At 34.7% G+C, this 19,983-nt stretch overlaps 3 protein-coding genes across 12 annotated transcripts; 2 read left to right on the top strand and 1 right to left on the bottom strand.

The window, feature by feature from the left end:
- The first annotated feature begins 149 nt into the window (after nucleotides 1-149).
- On the top strand, nucleotides 150-7,587 carry LOC140823837 (protein trichome birefringence-like 13). 4 transcript variants are annotated; one of them, XM_073185355.1, is made up of 7 exons: nucleotides 150-632; nucleotides 1,341-1,518; nucleotides 2,500-2,640; nucleotides 3,121-3,241; nucleotides 3,353-3,487; nucleotides 3,844-3,942; nucleotides 6,440-7,587. In XM_073185355.1, the coding sequence occupies exons 1-7, from the start codon at nucleotides 239-241 to the stop codon at nucleotides 6,449-6,451; spliced, it is 1,080 nt and encodes a 359-aa protein (XP_073041456.1). In that variant the 5' UTR covers nucleotides 150-238; the 3' UTR covers nucleotides 6,452-7,587. The 4 variants fall into 4 exon arrangements, with proteins under 4 accessions (XP_073041456.1, XP_073041455.1, XP_073041454.1 ...); XM_073185354.1 differs by having other exon boundaries at nucleotides 6,437-7,587; XM_073185353.1 differs by having other exon boundaries at nucleotides 6,397-7,587.
- A 310-nt stretch (nucleotides 7,588-7,897) lies between these two features.
- Nucleotides 7,898-9,892, top strand: LOC140823835 (uncharacterized). The gene is made up of 2 exons (XM_073185350.1): nucleotides 7,898-8,573; nucleotides 9,135-9,892. The coding sequence occupies exons 1-2, from the start codon at nucleotides 7,974-7,976 to the stop codon at nucleotides 9,510-9,512; spliced, it is 978 nt and encodes a 325-aa protein (XP_073041451.1). The 5' UTR covers nucleotides 7,898-7,973; the 3' UTR covers nucleotides 9,513-9,892.
- A 790-nt stretch (nucleotides 9,893-10,682) lies between these two features.
- On the bottom strand, nucleotides 10,683-19,983 carry LOC140823832 (aspartate--tRNA ligase, chloroplastic/mitochondrial-like). Of its 7 annotated transcripts, none has more exons than XM_073185344.1 (17): nucleotides 19,506-19,983; nucleotides 19,206-19,349; nucleotides 18,423-18,532; nucleotides 17,555-17,666; nucleotides 17,341-17,412; nucleotides 16,724-16,815; nucleotides 16,474-16,594; nucleotides 15,561-15,683; nucleotides 15,108-15,185; nucleotides 14,990-15,074; nucleotides 14,712-14,887; nucleotides 14,530-14,601; nucleotides 14,328-14,426; nucleotides 14,155-14,235; nucleotides 13,690-13,747; nucleotides 11,087-11,115; nucleotides 10,683-11,043 (listed from the first exon to the last, which is right to left on the bottom strand). In XM_073185344.1, exons 1-17 carry the CDS (start codon nucleotides 19,890-19,892, stop codon nucleotides 10,768-10,770), a joined length of 2,115 nt encoding a protein of 704 aa, XP_073041445.1. In that variant the 5' UTR covers nucleotides 19,893-19,983; the 3' UTR covers nucleotides 10,683-10,767. The 7 variants fall into 7 exon arrangements, with proteins under 7 accessions (XP_073041445.1, XP_073041443.1, XP_073041444.1 ...); XM_073185343.1 differs by having other exon boundaries at nucleotides 10,686-11,043; nucleotides 14,712-14,899; nucleotides 19,506-19,977; XM_073185342.1 differs by having other exon boundaries at nucleotides 10,685-11,043; nucleotides 14,990-15,185; nucleotides 19,506-19,979.

Genomic DNA, 19,983 nt, shown 5'->3' with positions numbered 1-19,983 from the left:
ATTGAAAAAACCAAACACACAATTTATTTTAGACAGTCTTATAAGTTAATCTTATGGATTGATTTTTTTTTTTTTTTACTCTACCGACCGATTTATATAAAAATATTATTTTTTAATCTAAGTACGAAATATATGTTAAAAATGAAACTTGCTCATAACCGAACGGACCGAACACCCCTGACCTCGTCAAGGGGGACAACGTGCTAATGTGCGCCGGGTCCGCACTCCACCGTGCTCCATGGCCACGAGAGACCATCACTCGAAAAAATCCGCGTCGAATTCCTCCCTCACATCTCGTCTCCTCATCACTCTCTTATGCCTCGCCTCTCTGTGCCTGTGCTTCTCTCTATTCTGGAAAGACGCCGAGTCGCCGCCTTCAACCGCATACTCTACGGTGCTGGACAAGAGAAACATCAACTGCAACTACTCGAATGGACGGTGGATCTACGATCCGGCTGTACCGCTTCGGTACGATCACACGTGCAAAGAGATATTCAAAGGTTGGAATTGTATTGCCAGTAAAAAATCTAACGCCGTTGATATTCTCAAGTGGCGCTGGAAACCATACCAGTGTGATCTCCCGCTGTTCGATCCTCTTCGATTCCTCATTGACTTCCGAGACACCAATATAGGTGAGTATTTTTTCTCACCTTTACTTTTTTTCGGAATTTTTCAGCTGGTGCTTCATTGTGAGCTCCTACATCTTCAGTTTACTAATTACTATGTTCCTTGTAGTATTTTATATGATTTGAATTACCCTTTCGTTGGTGTGTGTGAATTATGGAGTGAGCTAGTAATGCACAGTTAGAAAAAGTTCTCAAATACAATGTATTTTGTTGATTTATATGTAGACTTGGCAGCAATTTTACTTGAATGAATAGAAATGAAAGATCTGGAATTCTGGGTTATGAAATCGATTGCCAGGAATTGGGATGTGGCTGAAGAATTTATTTCAGACAGCTTCTATCTTTTTTTATCTAAGAAACGAAATTATTTAGAAATAGTTCCAACCAACCAATCCTACAGAAGCAACAAACGGGCACCCCAATTTGAATACCTAATCTTGACACCAAGGGATTACACTATTATGGATTTAGGTTAGCATGGCCCCAGTTAACTATAAATTGAGTTTCTTTTGTGACTTAATATTTTATGTGCTCCCATAGTTGAAATGTGTCAACGTTGTATTTTTTTAAAAAAATCATTTCTTACTTTATTTCCCAAATTCAATGGGAAGTACTAGCATCGCTATTTTCTCCTCCCATCCATGCATTCAGTCAGTTTCCCATGTGATGATTATATTAATGAAATTTCAATCTGTATAATCCTAAATAATGCAGGATTCATTGGGGACTCATTGAATCGAAACATGTTTGTAGCACTTTTCTGCAATTTAAAAAGGGTATCTGGTGAGGTAAAAAAATGGCGTCCTGTTGGAGCTGACCGGGGTTTCACTTTCCTTGAATACAACCTGACCATTGCTTATCATCGGACAAATATCCTGGCCCGTTATGGTAGGTAAGCCAATTGCAACACCTGTCATATAGGTTTTGCAACAAACAAGTGAATGTGTTTGTGATGATGCATTTTGTCACATTTCTGTAACAATCTTTTGCCATTTGCAATGTAAATCTCCACTGGCTCTATTGTTGAAAGCTTTCAATATTCTCTGCTATGTGATAGTATGTGATGTGTTTGGATTGATACCTAATGTTGTTTTAATTCTTCAGGTAACTATTCGGCAATTTGATATCCTAAAATAATGTGAACCCTGCCACCCAAAAATTAATATATTTTGTAGTTTAATTAGAGTACCAGACCCACAACATTTATTTTTTTACTGAACTTGAAATTGTCTTAAATCCTGACTGTAAACAGGATAGGTGTAAAAACACTAATTCAACGAAACTAAAACTTTCTAAATTTCCCTCGTATGGACACAATCGCTTGTATTTTTAAGGAAAACCACCGTGGAGTATAAGATCTCTCATTCTATTGCCTGTAATCACTTTTTTTTTTCTTTTTTTATTTTCTATTGCATTAGAATTCTTGATTTTGCATAACTTCTTGATAAATTTTGAGTCTTTTATCTCTTACTAGAAATGCGGGTTCCCAGTCTGTAGATAAATCCTGCTCTGAAGATGCATGAAAAAATCTTGCGTTGCTGACCATTCTTGCTGACACTAATGAAAATTTTAATACTACGCATTGAGTCTCCTAGATTTCATTCTTCGTACTTCCTATATACCGGTTGTGAAATGCTTTTTGATGCCCTGTTTTATCGTGAACTTGTGTGCTTGTTATGGCTTTTTACACCAACAGATAGTGTACTCTTAAATTTTCTCCGTGCTGTTATGATCTGAGTTCTAAAAAATAGCTTATGGTAATTACTTTTGGCTGCAATGCTTCCAGTGGCTTGGAGATTATTCATTTTTCAAAATTTACTTGTACACACTTTTTCACAATTATCACATAATTCTTTTTTTATAAACTTTATAGTTGGGCAGCCAGCAATAGTGGTGGCATGCTGGAGTCACTTGGTTTTAAGGTAGGTTATAGAGTTGATGCAGATCTACCCGAAGGAACGTGGGCTGAAGCTCCAAGTTTCCATGACATACTTATCTTTAACACTGGACACTGGTAATTTATGTTCTTTGTGGGTCTCTTTTGTGTAGGATGGTGCTAATATTCTTGTGGCTATTACTGTATTATAATCTTTTCCTAAGGCTCCAGGCTCTTTCTTTGCTTATTGCACGTTTTTCTGTCGAAAATAGAATTAAATATGTAACTATCTTCAAACTTTAACGCTTAGAAACTCCGTGAGTAGCATGGCAGCGATGCTTATTTTAATGGTTTATTTTTTAACAATCAGGAAATAATGGCTGCTTCTATCCACCATATGCATATAAGAATGACATTCCTTAGACTTCAAAGATAAATGGCTGTGATAGCTTGTGACTGTTTCCTAAATTCAGTAAAGTATTTTCTTCTTGTGTCTAACTACTTGTAAATTACTGTGGCATTTTTCGGTGGTTTCAGTTGCTCGATAATCTTTATCCTTTATTTTCTTATGTTCTTTCAATTTTCACCTGGATTTTCTGTTTTCTTGGCCTTTCGTAGGTGGTGGGCGCCTTCAAAGTTTGACCCGGTAAAATCACCTATGCTTTTCTTTGAAAAGGGTTTGCCCGTGATTCCTCCCGTCCCACCTCATGTTGGCCTTGATATAGTCCTAAGGCACATGGTATGAACCTCGCTTGACCTTCAAATGCCCTATAAATTGAAGGGATTGTTTTATCTCCCGCATCCTTTCTGTCATGAAAGCACAATTATATCTGTGCCATGTCTTTACCAGCTATCATATGTGGAGAAACAAGTGCGTCCAAATGCAATACTTTTCTTCAGAACACAATCACCACGACATTTTGAAGGAGGTGATTGGGATCAAGGTGGTTCGTGCTCACGTTCACAACCTCTGTTACCACAAGAAGTAAGCTTCTCTACATGCTGCTTTAAATTTCTTTCTTTTGCTATATTGATGTCCGAACGCATAAATAAAATTATTTCATCTAATTGATAGCTGTGCATCATAAATGATCATGCTACTGCTCTATAATAGAGTGTTAAACTAATAAATTATGTAGTTTTTGCTGGGATGGGGTGGGGGGGATGATAAGGGAGGATGTAGAATTATGAGACCATTATAAACATTTTCTTAGTGTGCGAGAGGATGTAGTATTGATGGTGATAGAAGATTTATGCTGTTGGGGGATGACCGAACTGCCTTATTTTGTTCAACCCATATCCATTGTTATATTTAATCAGAATGTCCTATTCTGTATTCAGGTTGAAAAACTTTTCTCTATAGAATCTAATGGAACGAATGTGGAGACACGACTTGTAAACAAGCATCTGCACAAAGCCCTCGAAGGCTCTCGTTTCCAGGTACTGGACATAACACGTATAAGTGAATTTAGAGCTGACGCCCATCCATCAACAGCGGGTGGGAAAAAACACGATGATTGCATGCATTGGTGCTTACCAGGACTTACAGATACGTGGAACGACTTGTTTATTACTCATTTAAACACCATTAGACTCCGGAATTGAATCTGTTATCCCTGTACGATTTCTGGAAAATATTTTTTACACCTGATTTTAGTTTTAATATTATTTTTAAGAAAAGTATAGGTCCGATGTCGTTCCATTTGATACATTCTCTTTTTTTTTACCCGGTAGAGAGAATGGAGTCAACTAGTGTCTAACGATGCACGCGAGCCCGCTCTTACAAAAGTGGTGTTATTATTTTGTAATAAATAATTATGATCGCAATTTCTAACAACAAGTACTTGTTAGAAAAAAAAGCAGCTTTTATGAAGTATTTTAAGTGGTGTAGGTAATTTTTTTTTTTAAAAATACAATTTTATGACGAAAAATTCATGATAAATGTACTTATTTAAGCATTTGAAACACTGCTATATAGTGAAGCCTGAAAGAATTTTTCTACCAAAAAACCGACACTTCGACTATTAATTATCTGAACTACCCGATCGACTCAGAATCCGAATTACCCCATCCTTTTGCTCACCATTGAGTATGAATATCAAATGTTGTACGGAGGCATAATAAGAAAGGATGAACAAGCATATGACAGAATCAAAGCTTGAGGACATTTGGTCTTTGCACCAAGTAAGGGATAATACACAGTGAAGTATTTCCCTTTCGGTTTCACCATTAAATCCCGATTTTAGTTGAAAGCTTTATACAGGGTCCAGCTCTTGAATGGAAGAAATAATACAAGATAACATAAAATATAATGATGGTAATCAATTTTTGTTTATAAATTAACTACTATTTATTTTATTGATATTTAATTTAATAGTTACTAAATTACAGATTAGATTGTATGAGATAATCTTTTTAGCTATTTATTTTTAGCATATATTTCTGATTAAGTATGTCCACAAAAACACGTAAATCAAACTTCTTACTAATTAAGTGATCGATATTATGATACTGTTAATTTTTAAAATGAACTAAACTACAGTATATGTCACATTATTTTTTGCGTTATTGAGTTGAGTGAGAATTTGTTGTAATCGAGTTTTGAACCAAAAGCTTCATCTCAAAAAGTGAAACTTCTGTCTCGATTATAAGTCATCGACTTATTATATTATTAAATATTCAATAAAGCACATGGGTATATTATGTAGGGGCTTTATTAGCTCCTGATAATATTGAAATACTATACTTAACACAACAAATTCAAAAAAAATTAATGGACTTGTGGGGGTTAATTGTATCAATTCCAGAAGACGAATTGACAAGATCCTAGACTTAAGCAAGTGCAACACGTACTCCTGTACTTTTCTTTTGGTGAAAGTCGGTGAATACAGAAGTGGCACAAATTCACAGGGCCGTGACTCTACATATGTCCAAAGGGAACGTTTTACTTAAAATTGTAATCAATTCAATTTCACCTTCCCACATCTTTTTGTTTTCAGGTGTATGTGTATTGTTTATTATTTTTCTGTATGAAATGCATTTGCTGTCATTGTTATGAACTTTTTGATGGGGTTTTTGGGTGTTTAAGTAATAATTTGCTGTGATTTGAGGACTCTTTGATTTGGGTTTCTTGGTTTACCGCTTGTCTGTATTGTTTCTTGAAATGGGAATTTGTAGTGACTGTAAAGATTTGTTTTTTTTACTTCGATGGCTTTGGGTCTTGGTTCATCAGTTTGGTAATTACTGAGGAATTGTCAAAGATTGATTTGAGTTTCTCCGGCTTAACAGGGATCCTGACCTTAAATAAGATGTGACTTAGTGCACTTTGAAATTACAAAATGATAATGCTTAAAAAATTTCACTTGAAATTTGGAAATATTTTTTCATTTGGGCAGGTGATAGATTTTCATGTGGTTTCAGTACCCTTTTTACATGTCTCCCTAGTGTAAAGCTGCTTAAAGTAAAGAAATAGGATATTAGCATCTAATTTGTTACAACATGGTTTTTCGTCCGGGTATTTTTTTTTTAATCTCGGTCAACTCTTTTTTTAAGATTAGATGAAGAGTGAGAATAGAGATGAATAGGGGTTTATGTGTCTGAAAATCGTAGAGGTTGGTTTCCGCAACCTTTCTTGAACACAGTTGTGGAAGAATCTGTGGATAAACATATGTAATAATGAAACCGCTAGAACTGTTAGATTTCTTTCCCTATGTGTTTTTCTGAATCAAACTCGTCAACCTCTTAACCATTTCCATTACAAGAATTTAATCCACCAAATGTCTTTGTCTCGAGAATTTCCTATTAATTCTCGAAATTTTAACTCACGATGCTAAATGAGATTCTGTTGTCTCGGAATGATGTTAGTTCATTTGATAAGTTGATTACTCTTTTCAGTGTACTCTTATTATGTTTCCACTGGTTTGGTTGGTGTTAGCAGCGAGAAAGATAAGGGAAGTTATCATGTCCAGGCAGTCGCTGAGTAGGAACCAGAGATCCAAGGGAATCAAGATTAGCATGTTCTTCAAATTCGTTTGTTGGTTGCTATTTGCTTTTGGTTGATATACCAAGTCAAACATTCCCATGATAGGAAAAAAGAATTTGACGAAACTGATAAAGTGTTAATTCGTAGAGAAAAGTGGCGACAGTATGATTAAATTCGGAAGAAAGGACACACTCACAGGTGGAAGAAATTGATTCCAAGAATGCAGAACATGATGACGAGCTGGAAGAAGAAGAGGAAGATAAGAATGAAGAAGATGCACAAGGAGAGAAAAAGATTCGAGGAAATGAGAATGAAGGTCTGGGAGTCAGATGCAACAATCAAAGAAACTTTACTGGGCAACTCCCAGAATGGCTCGTTTTCGAATAACACACCGATTGAAGGATCCCAACAAGTAACTAAACAGCTCAACAGAGGTAAGATTGGGGAATCGTAGCTCATCCTTGGGGAACATAACAGAGAGCGTGCCGGGTAATAGTATCAGCGGCTCTATTTAAACTATTTCTGCTGAAACCAAAGGCGTGGGTTCAAAGTCTGAGAAGTTCTCAAGTACATCATATGATGCAGATTCTTTTGAATCAGTACAAATTGGTACCTCAGAGGCTTCAATGGACGCTGGTGATGGTAAAAATGATATCTTTGATTCCAAAATGCCTGAAATTTTTGAGCAAGTTCAACACGACCCAATTGATTTCTCTGATACATCAAATTCTTTGGAGGATAAAGATGTCCCTCCGAATCTGCTCCATTGGATATGGAACCAGGGAACTCATACCGAAGATGCTGGCAGCAGAATGACCATTGTTTTTCCCCCCATTTTTTAGTTTTGCTGGTATTTGGGTTTTGAGGATACATGTGCAATGAAGAAAACTAGAAAAGTTGATGATCTAAGGTTTTAAATCACTTGAATAAGTTTTTAGCTAAGCATTTCGATTCGGTGTGTGCTGAACTTCAACCGTATGGATCTATACAAGTTGTTCGAAAATGATGAGGCCTCTAAATAATAGTTTAATGTCAGAGAACTGCAATTACAGTCGATCAAGAAACTGAATGGAAGGATATAGTAAACGACTTATATTTTTTGACAAATGAAATATTTTTGGATTAGAAGATTTTATATTTTCAAAACTTTTGTCATTGAGGTTACTTTTTTTGATTGAAAGATTATTTTTTTAACATATGATACTAGAAATTTGAATCTTGAGATCAGAACAATAAACAATTATATATTTATTTTTCTAATTTTATTATTATTAAATACATGGGCTTTTTTTTTAAAAAAATTAAAATTAAAATCCACCCATGTATTTGCTAAATATTTGCAAATTTAGAATCTCTTTTTAATTATTTAATTTTTGTAATAGTGAATGCATAAAAATATTAATAAAATAATAATTGTAAGAATACACCCGGCGCTTGGTGTTGCAAGATCTACGCTCTCTATTCGCACTTCTTCATCTCCTCCATTTCCATGGCAAATTCCTGGAAAAGAAACCAATCCACTAAAATCCTAACCCCAAAAAACCTACTTCTCTTCGTCTCCACATCCCTTCTCGTGCTCGCGTTCCTCTACCTGTCCACCCAAAACCCCCACGATAATCCCAACAAGATCAGTAAAGATTCAATATCTGTCAGACCCATCAAAAGATTCGATTGCATTAGCTCTGCTCAGGCTTACCCTGTGTTTGCCAACGTTGTTGAAGGACTCAAACATCCTTTCCTCTATTCCCTTTCGGACTTTGGGAGTTTTCCGGAAAAGCCGCACAAAAACATTGTTCGGACGCTTAAAGGGAAGCCCTTTAGAAGACCTGATATTTCTGCGACGGTACAGGAGTTGATGGAGAAGATGAAGGGGGAGGGCAGAAATGGGATATTTGTGGACGTGGGAGCTAATGTGGGAATGGCTACTTTTGCTGCTGCTGTTATGGGTTTCAGGGTCTTGGCATTTGAGCCTGTTTTTGAGAATTTGCAGAGGATTTGTGAAGGAATTTATTTTAATAGAGTTGGAGACTTGGTGGAGGTGTTTGAAGCCGCTGCTTCTGATCGATCCGGGAACATCACATTTCATAAGGTGTTCAGTTTTCTGCCAAATTATCTCTCTCTCTTTTTGTGTTTAAGGATTGGTCAGAGTATACTAATGTGTGGAACTGTTTTTCTTTTTTTTCCTTCTGAAACTGGCTTTGTGATCAATGTTTTTTGTTATTGAGCATTGGGGGTAAACTTTTAGGAGTTAGGATTGTCTGTTCAGAAATAATCGATGATTTGTAGTATTTGTGCTACAGCATATGATAAAATGCACAGCCCCATCATGTCTTGCAGGGGAGTTTTCTAAGAAAAGCACTTGGTTCTTCTGGTATTTCCGTGTCTCAAAGGATTTTAAAATGCTAGAAAAAGAACTTTTTTATCTATTGTGTTGCAGCCTAAATTCCTTTCTCCCCCATCGCCACATACTCTGCTTCTGATTAAAAACTTAGATTTATGTACTGTATGGTCTATCTACTGTGCGAGAAACTAGTATTCTCCTTCACCTTTGTGGTTTTTTTCAGCGTAAAAGTTTTATATATCCGGTTTATCTTCATAGAACAATTTCTGAATGTGTCTTGCACTGTGTGGCATGTGTGTATATCCCTAGTTGGTTGGGCGGCTTGACAATAGTGCAGTCTCCGCCGAAGGTGCCAAGATGGCTTTTAAGTCCAATGAGGAGATTGAACTACAAGTCAATTCTATCCCTCTGGATGAAGTTGTACAAGAATCCGAGCATGTGCATCTCATCAAAATAGATGTTCAGGGTTGGGAGTATCATGTTCTAAAGGGCGCATCAAAACTATTATCAAGAAAGAAGAATGAAGCACCTTACCTTATATATGAAGAAGATGAACGTCTCTTGCAGGCAAGCAACAGCAGTTCCAAAGAGATAAGGGAATTTCTCCGAAGTATGGGATACCATCAGTGCACTAAGCATGGTACAGATGCACACTGCACTAAAACCGATTCAAAATATAATCCTTAATAAAAAAAATTTTTGAGGAACTGAAGAAACATGATGCGGTTCTTGGAATTCCGTGGCTTGGTATGATATAAATCAAACCGCCAGTTGCTTAATTTGAATCAGTGGAAGACATTGCAGTGAGATACCCCTGTTCTAATAGTTCTTGGATTGCTGATGTATATATAGTTTGCACTCAGTTTTGAGCTTCTTGGCAATATGGAGAGATTTTTTTTATACCATCTTGGAGATTTGATTGAGTCTCAGAAGTCTGCCATGGTTTTCGTGTACGTGATATTTTGATCTTAGGAACATTTGGTTTTTCTTTTCTAATTTGGAACTTCTGTTCGATTTTTTAGCCCTTGTTCACAAGTATAATGAAAGGTAAGATTTTTATTCTTTTATTTCAGTTTTGAGTTCATATTCAATCTATTTTTGTTTTCTGGTTTCTATCCTTATGCAGCTGTAGAGATTCTTTTCGTACGTTAAACAGCATTAACAAAATTAACACACAAAAGACAAAACGCTAGAGAATTTCGGAGTGACTCCATAACTTCTATATCTATATATACATCCCCTTAAAAACTAGTATTTTGGCGTCATGGTCTAATTTTTCAAATACCCCATTTCCAACTAAAGACAAGCGACCACAAACTGGGCCAAAAACTATTTGTACAAGCACGCTTCGATTCACTAGTATATGATAACTTATTGGCAATACACGTATTAAAGGGACCAAACCTCACTTAGCTTTTAAATAAAGCAAAAGAATTAATCAAATTATTTAAAAAGATTCTTGCATATTCTACTTTACGGTTAATGAGATCCTACTTATGTAGACACTGTCCTCATTTCATTTCAACGAATAAGATCTTGCCACACATACAATATCAAAAAAAAAGTGGTCTTATATATGTATGTCCAAATCTTGGTCATCCATCCTATCATAGGGACAATACCCACATGAGTATGATGAATAATCAATGTCATTTTATTTATCTTTTTTGTATGTAGACAGAAATGCAAGGTCGGATGAACATAACCGGGATGGGCTCAAATAGCACTCCTACGCTTTTCTTTGAAAACAAAAAGAGATGATTCTAACATTTGATGGTAAACTAGAAAATAACTATCGATAATCAATACGTGTATTGACATTTTTACATGTATAAATAAATACTAAATAATATAAAATCGGAAAAAAAAATTAAAATAGCAGTATCATACAATGTATATGTACTGCAGGTTCTACTCTACTTATATTCTATTGTAATGATTATTATGCAGGAAAGATAATGCTGCTAGGGTATATATCCAGTAAAAAATGTAAACCGAATTTGACATACAAACAAGAGACCAATGTTATCACCACCCTTCCACTGCTAACCACCCTTTCTAGAGGAGGATATGCAAACTGAATCAAGAAAAAATTACAGAGATTCAAATGTATTGATAACTTATATGGTCTGAAGTGAGAGATCCTTAAGCTGCTGGGCATCCACCTCCGAAGGGGAGCGAGTAAGGGCACACTGGGCAGTGGTAGTCTTGGGGAAAGCTATAACATCCCTAATGGATGAAGCTCCCGATAATAGCATCACAAGTCTATCCAACCCAAAAGCAATTCCTCCTGACCAAATGAACATGCCTATCAATATTTAGGAATTGAATAGCGTAACTAACAGATGAACTACAGGAAAAGGATTATGGTTGGTGGGTCATTTTTCTTGCACAAGTTGATGCTTGAATCTTAAAGAATGGAATGCAACGGGTTGAAGAAAAGCAGAAAGTTGAGTGGATGGAAATGAACTAAAATAAGAGGATTCTGTAAATAGGATACACGCACCGTTAGAAATATCCAGTGGTTCTCAGTTCTCATCTCTTTACATAGATTAAAGAATCAGACAGAGGTCCTGTGGATATCTTCCACCATTTTAATTGTTCAAATTCAAATCTACTCACATATAAATATACCACTTCTAATTGTGAACTCCCTATATGTCCTTTATCTAGCTTAGCAAATTGTATTCTTATATGAGTTAACTTTGTTTATCTTAAATAACTAATGACTAATCATTAATATATGAGCATTATATTCATTGAAAGCATTGAATTCATTCCTCCTTTTTCCGCTTTGCGGTTCTACATGACTTTTTCTTGCTTCTTTTTTCAGATTTCAGTTAATTCTAGTCACTTTTCACAAAATTTGAAAATTACATCTTGGTCTCTAAGGATTTATTTTGATGGTTATTTTAAGTTCCCCCATCCAAACTATAAAGTCTGTCTTTATTTTAATTTTATTACATTAATTTGTTTAATGCATTGGATATTTTAGGGTTTTATTTTATTGATTATCTATTTTCCTCTCTCTCTGAGTTTTTTTACTTAATTATTTGATGTAACATTAGTTTCCTTAATTTAATTAGTTTAATTTATCAATGGTTCGTGTTTTGTTACCATTTCTTTTTCTTCATCATTTTTTACGGTTCGGTTAATCTATATAATATATTTATCATCTTTCACAAAATTATGAGATTATATTAGTTTCTAAGGATTTATTTTGATAGTCATTTTAAGTTTTTTATTCCGAATTATATATTAATCTATATTTATTTTAGGTTTATTACATTAAGAACTTTTAGCCTCATTTTTAAATTACAAAATTGTTAATTTTGTTCAAATCTTATTCATGTACCACATTAACTATATCATGATTACTAATAAATAGTATATTATTATTATCATTATTATTGCAACTCAACGGACCGTATGTATGAGTAATGATTGTAACTACCACCTACGCTCAAATTTGTCATGATGAAATAGTTGGGGTAAAGTGTGGTTATGATAAGTATATTGATTTGCTTTCAGATGAGATCATTTCATTTGTGATTGGGTTTAACTCAATTAATATTTTGTTAATTTAACTAATTAATAATGTGTTGTAAATTACTCAAGAAAAATATATTTAAGGATTGCGATTGAAAATGATAATAACATTATTTCATTATTTGGTTGAATCGATGATAAGTATTACAAAATAAATAAACATGATACTTTATTTTATCAATATATATCTCAAGCTTACACTTCTCTAAAAATGTCATTAAAAACATGTCAGTAAATTTTATTTTTCTGATGATACTTTTCCAATGAAGATGAACATTGAGTACACGTAGATTCTATATGTTTTTTTTTGCAAAATTTTCTAATATTTTATTTACAGTATAATTTGATTTATTTCAACTTTATTCATATAAAGAGAAATTAATGATAAATTAAAAAGAATGAAAATTACTTTCTACTATTGAATTAAATTTATGATATAATTCTTATAATTTTTTTAATCGATATAGTCCTTATAGTAAATATGAATTATAGAAATAATTTATTGGCATTTGTTATATATTACAATTTTACATATGATATTTTTTAACTAAGTATTGCGTCTTATTTTATTTATATGTGTTTTACTATACATATTTGAGTGATATTATGATAAATTTTATTTCACTGAAATTATTAATCCTCAATATTAATCTACAAATGATTGTTTTTATATAAAATTAATTATCTATAATATGTATTCTAAAAACAAACATAGAAAGTTAAATAAAATTCACAAGGAGTTAAAAGTTAGAAAAAGCAAGAATGATATGTAACTTATAACAAGTTTAGTGGTTTTATTTTAACATTATTATGATAATTTAGTAAAATAAGATAATTTTATTTGACGATCATTTGTTTATGTGTACTCTATTTAAGTACATTGTGATTTTTATTTTGGTAAAATTCACTATTTTATTAATTTTATTTTTACTGTTTTTCATTTTGAATGATATTTGGATGAAAAATATCTTTGTTGACTTGAGAGAACTGTCATTATGTTATAATCACGCGGATTGAAAATTGTCATATAACTAAGTAAATATATATGATTTATTGTCATAATGTATTTTTATCTATTGTGTTTTGATATATTTAGATTGATAAATACTCATAAACAAGATATTATTCAAACGATTTTAAACAAGATGTTATTCAAACGATTTTAAACATTATCTAAATATCGTGATTATGTTTTTCATTATTAGTCACCCACGTGCATTGCACATGAACATTCCTAATAAAACAAAATATGTCATGTGCAGACGATTCATATTTTACAAACAAATACATTCCAAAATAATGAAGAAATAAATACCATGAGGAGGAGCGCCCATGTCCAAAGCCTCCAACAGATAACCAAACTTCGCTTCAGCCTGCGATAATATATAGAGTCCAAGCTTGTCAGATAGACAAAGATGATGCTGATCCAAATAACGTTTTCGTATTTACAGGTTAAAAAAGTTCAATGATCACTCCTCCAATCTTACTTGTACCAACAGCTGTCGCGAATCAAACTATCTTCAGAATCCGCATACAGAATATTCGTGGATTTAGCATAAGTGCATTCCATGAAGAAGAAAAAATGTATTTCTGTAGCTTATTGTCTTAATCATGACTACTGAACACGGATGTGATTTTGTTACACCAGGAGATGTTTGTTTTCATAAATATGAGATACATTCAAACATATTCTCTTAAGTCTTACCCCATACAAGTGACAAAAACTGGATTCTAAGGTGCGTGAATTATATAGGCAATGAGATTGCATGGCTTTGCTAACCTGTTCGGAGGAGATTCCAACAATTTCCAACACCTTTTCTTGTATGTCACGCTTGTAGATTCTTAAGCTTCCTCCTCCAATCTGATATTGGGTATGGGGATAGCACAGTTTAAAAAAATATTTTTTTCCTTAGCACATATACAGCTACTATAACAAATTTAGTTTCCCTCTACCTCAACACCGTTATAAACCAAGTCATAGGCCAAGGCACGAGCAGATGAAAGATCCTTCATATCCTCAGGGTTAGGGGCAGTGAATGGATGATGCAAGGCCTACAACGAAACATAGCGAGCATCTCATCAATTATGAATCCCGGAAACTAGCACATGCTTCCATATGGATTATCAATACAACAAAACTAAGGATTTCACAAACCTCAAACCTCTCCTCGTAGTCATTCCATTCGAACATTGGAAAATCAGTCACCCACATGATTGAATGTCTTGACTAGAAACCACAGAGATAAACACAATAAAGTCGAAAAAAAGAAGCTTAACTTCACAAAACTACATTTTCCATCAATGCATTATATTTAATCCAAGGTACCAATAACTTACGTGATCAATCAAGCACAGCTCATTCGCTACATGAATCCTCAGCCGGTCTAAGATTTTATTAACTGATGTAGGTTTACCAACTGCAAACAGGATCAGATCATCTGAACTGGCCAATAGTAACTTCAGTAAACAATCTTGCTTAGCCAGATCCAAACTAGACACAAGTGCAGGAATGCCTTCAAGTGACCCTAAAATAGAATACTAAGTTATGTAAAAAAATGATACAACTCCTTAACATAAGCATTACATATCGTATGCCAAAGCATTGATGTTACTACCATCACTTGAGACCTTTAAGAAAGGCAGACCCTTTGCTCCAGATTTTATGGCTTCAAAGTAAATATCGCCCTTTTTGAGAGCTGTATTTGAATAATATTTTGCTCCTGAAGGGACACATAATGCCTTAATGATTCCCCCACTAGACAAGGTATCTGCAAATACTTTGAAGGTTGAACCCCTGAAAACATCAGATACCTGCAGGCATAACTTCAGAATATTCAACTCCAAAAGAATAAACACAGATAAATATTGCACATAACACATAGGGAGATAGTGTGATGATAAAATCAAACCATCTTAGTGGAGGAAACCAGTCTTGGCATGTGGGTCACAAAGAAGATAAAACGTGATGAATGATGAAAATCACTGAAACGATTAAACACACCAAGTAATAAAGAATTAAACCGTGAAACATGCAAGAGAAATAAATGAAAAAGCATCTAAAAAAACAGCCAAAGAAAAACAAAAATAATAATCAAATACCATAACAAGATAAATTATATGGTCTCATCAACTCAAGGAAATGACAAAAAAACAATTAAACAAGAAAAAAGTCAACGAAGATGTTACATCTTTCAATTCAAGATCGAAACGGGTGTCGGGTCTATCTGAACCATATCTGATCATAGCTTCAGCATATGTAAGCCTTGGAAAAGGGTTTGGTAGTTCAACTCCAATGATCTCAAAAAAAACCTGCAAGAGAGTAATATATGTTCATGCTTGATACCACATCGTTTGAGCAAATTGTCATATTACCTACGGAAACTGCAGGATAAAATAAAAATACAAACAAAAAGTTAAAACCAAGAAACCACGTCAGGAATAGTCACATAAGATGGCATCCATCAACCACAAACTTTGAGATCCCCATAAAACTAACGGAAGACCCAGTAGAGGAGAAGCCTAACAAGGATTTCAAATTAAATTGAAGTAGTGTCTGGTTAAATGAGGTCAAGATTCAATCAAATCACCAGATACAGTTACCTCGACATCATTGAAGCACAATCAGTCACTGCAAATATAATTGCTAAGCACAAAGTAAGACACTCTTTGTCAACATATATGCATCATTATTGCAATCATATAAGGTAAAGCCACAATAGATTATGACAAACTTTGCCGTAACTTGAGCCAACTTTCTATGCAATGTGATGTTTTGTATTCAAATGCTATTCAAAATATCAGATAACCATTCTCACCATTCTATTCAGAAAAATTCCATGTTGACCGTTTAGAAACACCGAGAGTATTTTCAGCTGTGGACAAAGCTAGTACATCAAGGTATATGTGTGTAGAACTAACAACCTTTAGTGCTACCAAGTTAAACAAATTCGGTACCTTGGAACAAGAATTAAATGGAGAAAATTAGGTTAACCAAGAAACCATGGAGGTAAAAGCGAGACTAGTTCACGAAATATCAAAGAGATCTTAGCATCCTCCATCATGAATGAAACAAAGTGAAATCCACACCAAACCGACAAACCTTTCTGATTAACTCTTCATTGAGCTTCAGCATGTCTTCCAGAGGAGTGAATGCCATTTCCATGTCCAACTGCGTGAATTCAGGTTGCCTATCTGCCCTCAGATCTTCATCCCTGAAGCATCTGCAAATAAGGGGAGTCTAAATTATGTTGGTCAGAAAATAAGAAGAATGCCAAAACTACCCCAGTCATCGAATTATGATCCGGGCTCATTGAAAAGGAAAGAAATAAACTAAGTATTAGAGAAGAAACCTTGCAATTTGATAGTATCTATCAAAACCAGAAACCATGAGCATTTGCTTGAAAAGCTGTGGACTCTGAGGCAAAGCATAAAATAATCCTGGCTTCAAGGAGAAGGATCAAGGATCAGATTTCCGTAACATATAATATATAATAAATATGCAAACTCAACCAATAGATCAGCATGAAGCTAAAAGTGCGCCTCTTATGTGTTATCTTTGCATGCGGCAACTCAACTAAATTAGATCATCCATCTGATAAATAGTGCCAATAGAAATTAGCAATGCATTATTTAGTGTTTATAACTCCAGCAAAGCACTCATTCACCACACGTAAATGTGTTTCAGTTTTTTACTGTTCCAGAAACCGAAGGTGCCAAGTTGCAAATTGTGACATTGGTACTCGTGATCCACATGTCGCCACTAGAAATAGCATGAGAACAAAGTCTTTAATACAAATTACAGTCACAGCCAATACATATATAATATTCTGAAGCACGTGTTAAAATAATAGGAATGCAATAAGAAAAATACAATGTCTAACCGTTTTAAAAAAGCCAGTTTTTGTAAGAATCTACAAGTCAAAGGTCACCTACCAGTTGGCGGTGCAACTAGAAAAGACAAAGGTACCTGAATTCTAGAAGGCACTAAATAATCCCTTGCACCTTCTGGAGTAGATCTAGATAAAATTGGAGTCTCAATCTACCTTAAAACATCAGAAGATTGGAATCAACAGAAGGAAATAGGATAGACCAGGAGAAGCAATCCCATAACCCTTTCCATGATTAAGAAGTTACAAATAGCAATTATCATAATTAAAGGAACAGAAGGTCAGATTTATTACCTCCACAAAACCATGAAAATCCTCAAGATATCGTCGAATAAGTTTCACCACTCTATGCCGCAACATTATGTTTGAATTCATATGAGGTCTTCGTAAATCAAGGCATCGATATCTAACAATATTTACATATGATTTTAGTTCATGCAGCCAGAGGAGTGATCAGCAAGCCTGAATTTTTTATACATGTATCATTGGTGATCTAAGTTTTCTCCAACCCTACCCATTTTATTTAACGCAGAGCTTGAATTATGAACATCATAAGCTTGAGTGACAACAACAGGGACAGCATAGCACTGCTATTTAAAAGTAGATAAAAAGAGAGACATGTCAGGGGCGTGAAGAAATAGTGATCTTTATTTAAAGATTTGTGTCATTCATTTGCATAAAAGATTCCAAAAAATTCAAAAGCACAGATTTCCAGACACACATACCCAAGAAAACTAAAAAATGTAAACGAGAAAAGGAGACATCAGAAAGTAGCAAGACAAGATCGTAAGTCTTGAATCTTTCACAATTTCGAGCAGTATCTACACAATTTGAGATTATCAAAAGATGACTATATCTATCCTTTTACGTACAATATCTAGGACAAAGTAATAATTAGTTTTAAGTGTGAATCGGAAGCATATATCTTTGCTCGTTCAAATGATGAATTCCAAATAATACACTCGTTTCCCAACAACATTGAGGATATAAAACAAAAATAAGGTAGAGGGGCTTGGACAAAGATTTTCAAACAATATTCCCCATTACATACCTATATCTTTTAAATGAGCATGAACAAGGTAACGAATTGAAAATGGTTCTAGTAACAAATTTAAAATTGCAATTCAATCATAGATGAAAATCCATAAAAAACACTGGTTACCTCAGTCTAATTTCCTCTTTAATGGAATCTTTTGTTTCCTCTGCAGTGGTCACCAAGAAAGGTAACTTAAAACTTACTGCATTCAACACATGGACGTGTTCTGCAGCTACCTACGCACGGAAGATATTTTAATGATAATTTGAGAACATTTACATAATAAAATAGTCGACACATTTTACGTTTTCCACGGGAGCTTCATAGCAGCTTCTCAGCAATGACTTAAATGCCCATACAAGTACAAATATTTTGAGCTAAAACATAACAATTGTGTGCATAGGCACAAAGCTACGATAAATCTCGATATGGCAACGCCACCATGGACAAGACAATCAAATGAAGTTTATTAATAGGATAATGACTTGATGAAAGTAGTGATTAGGAAAACTTATCTTGACTAAATTATCCTGAGGTATAGCATAGAGATAGCATTTGCATTATTTAATATTAATACAATAAATTAGGCAAGAATGTAAAAATTCCAAGAATCGTGTTGAGAAAAACCAATCGATATAATTCCAAAAAAAAGAAAGAAAATTTAATCATGCTGAGTTATAATCACAACTTACTCGCAAAAGTAAAAATTCTCTTCGGTGCCAAGACTCTCAACATGCTTGAGATTTGAGAAATGGAAATATTTGGCACAAGGTGTGTATACAATTCTAAAAAAGAAGGTGACAACTGACAAAAAAACATTAAATAAATGTTTTTGTTACTGAAGTTAACACGTAATTTTTACATGTATTAGGGTATAGATTTACTGTGATTACAGAATAAATTATCTACCTCTATGGATCCAGTCTTCATGTTCCTGTTGATCGACTCAACTGGTCTAGGCCGAACAAAACCCTCCACGGCTATTACATACTCAAGTCTCAACCCATTCATAAGTGAATGGGCCTCGGGAAACTCATCTGGGAGCGTCGTTACCTAATCGTCAGAAATCCAAAAGAAATAGAAAGGAAAATATATTTGTCAAATGTCATCCACTAAATCAAGTAAAGGGGTTTCCGACCTCGTTTACCACAAAAATTAAATTAAAATACATATTGAACAGATGCGCGTCTGAAATAGAGTAAAACAAACCTGAACAGTTCCGGTATGGTCACGAAGAGTGACAAATGTGAGAGCGCCGTGAACACGATGGAGGGCCACCCACCCACAAAGTCGGACCCGCTTACCGACGTCGGGTTCGGACAATTCGCCACAAAAAGCGGTTCGATTGACCCATTCAAGTGCGGCTGTATTCGCATCGGACGAGGGCGGTGGCGGATGTTTGTGAGCAGAGATACTGATGGTTTCGGAAGCCGAAGTGGCGGAAGCGGAAATTGAGAAGATCGCGCGTCTCTGAAGTGAAGCAATTGGATTCGATTTAATTCTGCCGAAGGCGAGAATGAAAGGCAGATGTGACGACGGCGAGTGCCTAGCGCGAAAAGCGCCGGCGGGAAGGGAGCGGAGGAGGAGGAGGGACATGGAGGGATGATAACTTATCGATACATGAGGAGGAAACGAATCCGAGGGTTTTTAGCAGTGTCGCTGGTCTATTTATTGACCCATAAATAAA

Source organism: Primulina eburnea, chromosome 2, assembly GCF_022965805.1.
Source record: "Primulina eburnea isolate SZY01 chromosome 2, ASM2296580v1, whole genome shotgun sequence".
Classification (NCBI taxonomy): Eukaryota; Viridiplantae; Streptophyta; class Magnoliopsida; order Lamiales; family Gesneriaceae; genus Primulina; species Primulina eburnea.
Note: the sequence above shows the minus strand (reverse complement) of the source record. Positions and strands in the feature narration are given on the sequence as shown.